General features: G+C 52.6%; 1 protein-coding gene across 1 annotated transcript; it reads right to left on the minus strand.

The window, feature by feature from the left end:
* Window positions 1-2,243: 2,243 nt before the first annotated feature.
* Window positions 2,244-4,202, minus strand: LOC123100009 (reticuline oxidase-like). The gene has a single exon (XM_044522013.1). The coding sequence runs from the start codon at window positions 4,159-4,161 to the stop codon at window positions 2,461-2,463; it is 1,701 nt and encodes a 566-aa protein (XP_044377948.1). The 5' UTR covers window positions 4,162-4,202; the 3' UTR covers window positions 2,244-2,460.
* Window positions 4,203-4,548: the final 346 nt, after the last annotated feature.

Below are 4,548 nucleotides of genomic sequence, written 5' to 3' on the forward strand. Positions count from 1 at the left end.
GCCACCAGACGGGCCCACCATGTGTCCAGGCCGTTTGGTGCCCCTGTGGCTCCCCTCTAGTCCTCCTTCGGTCTTCGCTCTTCATATTTTTCAGAAATAATTCACAAAAATCCCTGGCATGTTTTGAGCTCTGAAAAAATGTTTTTCCTTTTGTTGCAAATTATGTGCAGAGTTTCATTTGTCTGGAAATTTCCCTCTCTAGGTATTCCTTGCAATTAAGAAAGAAAAGACATTTGAATTGCATCGTAATGTGAAATATATAATTGAAATACGATAAGTTGCAATAGAAAATAGTGATGCAAAATGCAAAATGGACGTATCAAAGACTATATCGGATACTCATGGTAGGAACCAATGTCTTTTTGCACAAGCGCAAGAAGGTGCTAAGAAGGATGTGGAGATGGCATTCAGAGTGCTCCAAGTTGGTTGGGGTATTGTTCGTGGAGCTGCAATGATGTGGAAGCTGAGACACTTTGGGATCTCATGACATGTTGTGTAATCACTGACAACATGATTGTCGAGGATGAGGGTGAAGAGGCGGTCCGCATCCACGTTTCTGAGAAGCCCGGTGTTCAAGTCCGCCTCCCGGAACAATTGGCGGAGCATATTACCAACTTTCTGAGGACGCATCCACAAATTCGAGATCAACAAGTGCATATGCAACTCATAAATGATATTGTAAATCATGTGTGGATCCACGTAAAAAATCCTTGAACTATGATCTTTTATGTTTTTAGTTATGCACTTTCAACAAATTTTATGTTTGGATTATGTTTGAATTATGTATTTTTAAGTGCGAACAATTTGTATTTGTGTGCGCTACTTATTGTTTATGTGTGATGATGGATGTGCATAAGTTTGTATGAATTTAACATTTCAAAAGTAAAGGCTGTAGTAGTAGTAGTAAATGGAGTCCTTTGAGGGCCGGTTCGGCGTTATGTGTAGACGGGTCCTGGCGCGTCCACAGATATGCTGGGGTTTCGGATTTGGCAACTCATATTCAGAAGAGACATCAGCTACCAATGTACTGGACAACAACGGAATGGGTCACGATCGAACTGGACAACCACACACGACGAAACACACAACTACCAATGTACTCAGAGGAGAATATGTGTGTGATCCGGCGTGCATGCAGGCCATCCAATCCAATTGAAATCTCTGCAGCAGCCTAGGCCATATCGTCCACCGTGTGTGTCCTCGACGTACGTTTAAGAACACGCTGTATTCACCACAGGTTGCTAACCATATCATCTTTGTGCTAAGCACGCTTGCTCGCTGATGATCACCGAGAATTGAACTGATTCTAGACCCTCCTTCCTGCTCATCAGTTTATAAACTTTGCGTCCGTGTTTATCGATCGGTATATAAACGAACAGTACGAGTAGCAACCATGGGTTCGCGCATCACTCGAGCAAGGACAAAAAAGGGAAACACAACGTTCTTTTCTAAGTAAAAAGGAAGATGGACACAGCTAGCCTGCCGGCCACATTGATTAGTGCTAATCAAAATGAAACGCTCGTTAGACATCGTTTTCTCCTTGGCAAATCACGCCGGCCTGCATAGCCCAACATACTTTACGTGATAGACTGAATTTGTATAGTTCCCAAATTTTCTAGACAACATACCTGCTGCTTTGAAATAAGTAGATGATGTAGTACGTTGCCACGTTGGTGTGAAGGAGGACGAGATGAGAGTTGTCGGTCGGTCAAAACGGTGGAGTTTTGGAGGGTTTTCAGGGCAGCGGATGGATATAGCTAGCCTGTCCATCGTGACAAAGGCCATGCGCCGTGTTAATTTGTAGGCCAGCAGAGATAAGCTGAGCTAGAAACGTACCACCATCTCTCTCTCTCTCTCTCTCTCTCTCTCTCTCTCTCGTGTGGGTGTGTGGGGGGGGGGGGGGGGGGGGAATCATATTGTAGGAAGAAAAGAGAGAAGCAATAAGAAGAGAATATCCTTGTGTGGATATAGTACCATAGTTATTATCACCATGAAACAGAACTCAACGAGTAGTTCCAATCGATGATGGACGTGATTCCTATATATCATTTCAATGGGGAAGAGCGGCAAAGCACCAAGTAGCAAACAATTATCTCGTTTTCAGCTCATCTCGCTGGATCTACCAATCATAATTGCCTTCCTCTACAAAAAAGAGAACAAATCGTCCTTGTAGACGGCACCACGACAGCAACATTGCAAAAATACAACATAAACAATATTCTAAAAAAATGTGACGATATGTGTGTATGTCCTTCCTATGACATATGTCTTCTTCCATTTGGTTTGGATGCAACTTTGAACAGGGTACCACATAGAATCTGGTCGTCCCGAGGGTACTCGTCTACGCGTTGCGTTACGTGTTCAACATATAGTGGACTTTGTAAGTAAGAGTGTGTTTGGCTCTGTAGCTACAACAATGTCATACGGTGTGCTGGTGCGATGCAACTTTGGGCTAGCTAGCTAGATGTCATGTGCAAGACGCCTGGTCATCTGCAGAGCCCCCACGAAGAGGGGCGGGATGCTCTGGGCATTGCAGAACACGTTCTCCGGGTCGATGGTGGTCTTGGCACGGACGAGACGGTCGTAGTTGCTCAAGAAGTACCTCTCGCCCCATGTCCTCGCCGCCTCGACCTCCGAGTTGAGAGGACTGCCGCCATCTTGGTCGCCGTCTCCTATTATAGGATGATGATGAGCAGGAGAGCCATTGTTGTTGGTGCCTAGATCAAGGTCTAGGTAGTTTATGTAGGCGGTGCGTGGGCCGTTGGACACGTAGGCTCCCATGAGGTCGTAGAACCGGCGTAGCCAGTCCATGTACTCCTGTCTCTGGCCGTCGTCGTCGGCGGTCCAGGCAATGAGATGCTGGATCGCGTGGATGTTTCCTCTGCGATGCGGGAACGGGAGGTCGGCGGCGGCGATCCGGTCCATGGCCCCGCCGTACGGGTCAAGGATGACGTACGCCTTGGGCTGCTTGGAAAGGAAACCGATGGCTCCCTCCAGCTCGCCGAAGGGCGTCGGCCGGCGCACGAAGTCCGACTTGGCCTTGAAGTAGTTCTTGTCGTGGAGCACCCGGTCGGTGAGGTCCGACGTGGAGCTCCCTTCGGGCAGGCCCGAGAAGAAGACCACGGAGTCGATCCAGCTCATCTCTCTCGGGTTCAGGTCCGCGAGGCCGATCTCTGGGAACCGTGTGGAGAGTATCTCCAACGCCTCCTGGCACCGCCCGAGGTAGAACCCCTTGAAGGTGACGGAGATGCCGGTCCCGTCCGACTCCGGCAGGCCGGCTCCGACGAACGCCGAGAGGTAGAACTCGTCGGGCAGCCACGGCGCGACGTGCTGCCATGTTGACACCAGCCGTGCCACCGACTCCACGGTGCCGGGCCGGTTCACGACGAACACGGTGACGCGCTCCGGGACAGGGCTCAGCTTGACGCGCCACGCATAGACGGCGCCCCAGGCGCCGCCACCGCCGCCGCGGATCGCCCAGAAGACCTCCTCGCCCATGCTGTCGCGGTCCAGCACGCGCCCGTCGGCGTCGACCAGAACGGCGTCGATCACGTTGTCCGCCGCGAGCCCGTACTTGCGGGACAGCAGCCCGAACCCGCCACCGGCGATGTGGCCTCCGGAGCCGACCGTGGGGCATGACCCTGCCGAAAACGCCAGGGTCTTGCTGGACGCGGCCACCGCGTGGTACACCTGGCCGAGCGTCGCGCCGGACTGGACCCACGCGGTGCGCGTTCCGGCGTCGACCCGAACGCGGTCTAGCGCCACGAGGTCGATGACGACGAAGCCGCCGGCGCCGTCCGTGGTGTAGGAGAGGCCCTCGTAGCTGTGCCCGCCGCTGCGGAGGCGCACCACCAGCCCCGTCTCCCGGGCGCACAGCACGGCCGCGCGCAGCTCTGCCAGGGACGCCGGGACGACCACGGCGGCCGGACCGTGGTGCGCACAGGCGGCCGCGAACCGGAGGTTCTGGACGGAGAAGGCGAGCGCGGCGGCGTACGCGGGCGAGCGGCGTGTGGTGACGTTGCGCACGCCGGCGGCCGCGAGGCAGGACGTCATCAGGGCGCTGTCGTCATCGTCGTCGTTGCCGTTGCCGACGCTGCCGGGCGAAGCCGCTTGCACGGCGAGGAGGCGGAGCAGAAGAGAGAAGAGCAGGCTGATGGCCATGGACGCATGGACTGTGGAGTGTGACGATGCGCGCGTGGGGTTTTATGCAGGCCCGCGTGATTTTATTATTTTACATGCAGGCCGGCGGGATTGGTTAAGGAGAAAACGATGCGCAACGAGCGGTTAAAAATCATTTGGTTTTGATTAGCACTAATTTATGTGGCCGGCAGGCTTTGTTTCTACCCGTACTACATACCGACAAACACGGACACAAAATATGTGCACACTTGCACTACCAGACGCACTTGCAAAATCATTTGTTCTTCTCTGCGTTTTAGGTACCAAGAATGCACCAACAAACTTATTTGTTCGCCTTGCATATTTTCCTAGGGTGTGACTAGGTCTCAGTTTCACGCCATGAATGACCCAGCAGTCTTATACACATCT

The sequence above is a fragment of the Triticum aestivum genome, chromosome 1B, assembly GCF_018294505.1.
Source record: "Triticum aestivum cultivar Chinese Spring chromosome 1B, IWGSC CS RefSeq v2.1, whole genome shotgun sequence".
NCBI classification, from domain to species: Eukaryota; Viridiplantae; Streptophyta; class Magnoliopsida; order Poales; family Poaceae; genus Triticum; species Triticum aestivum.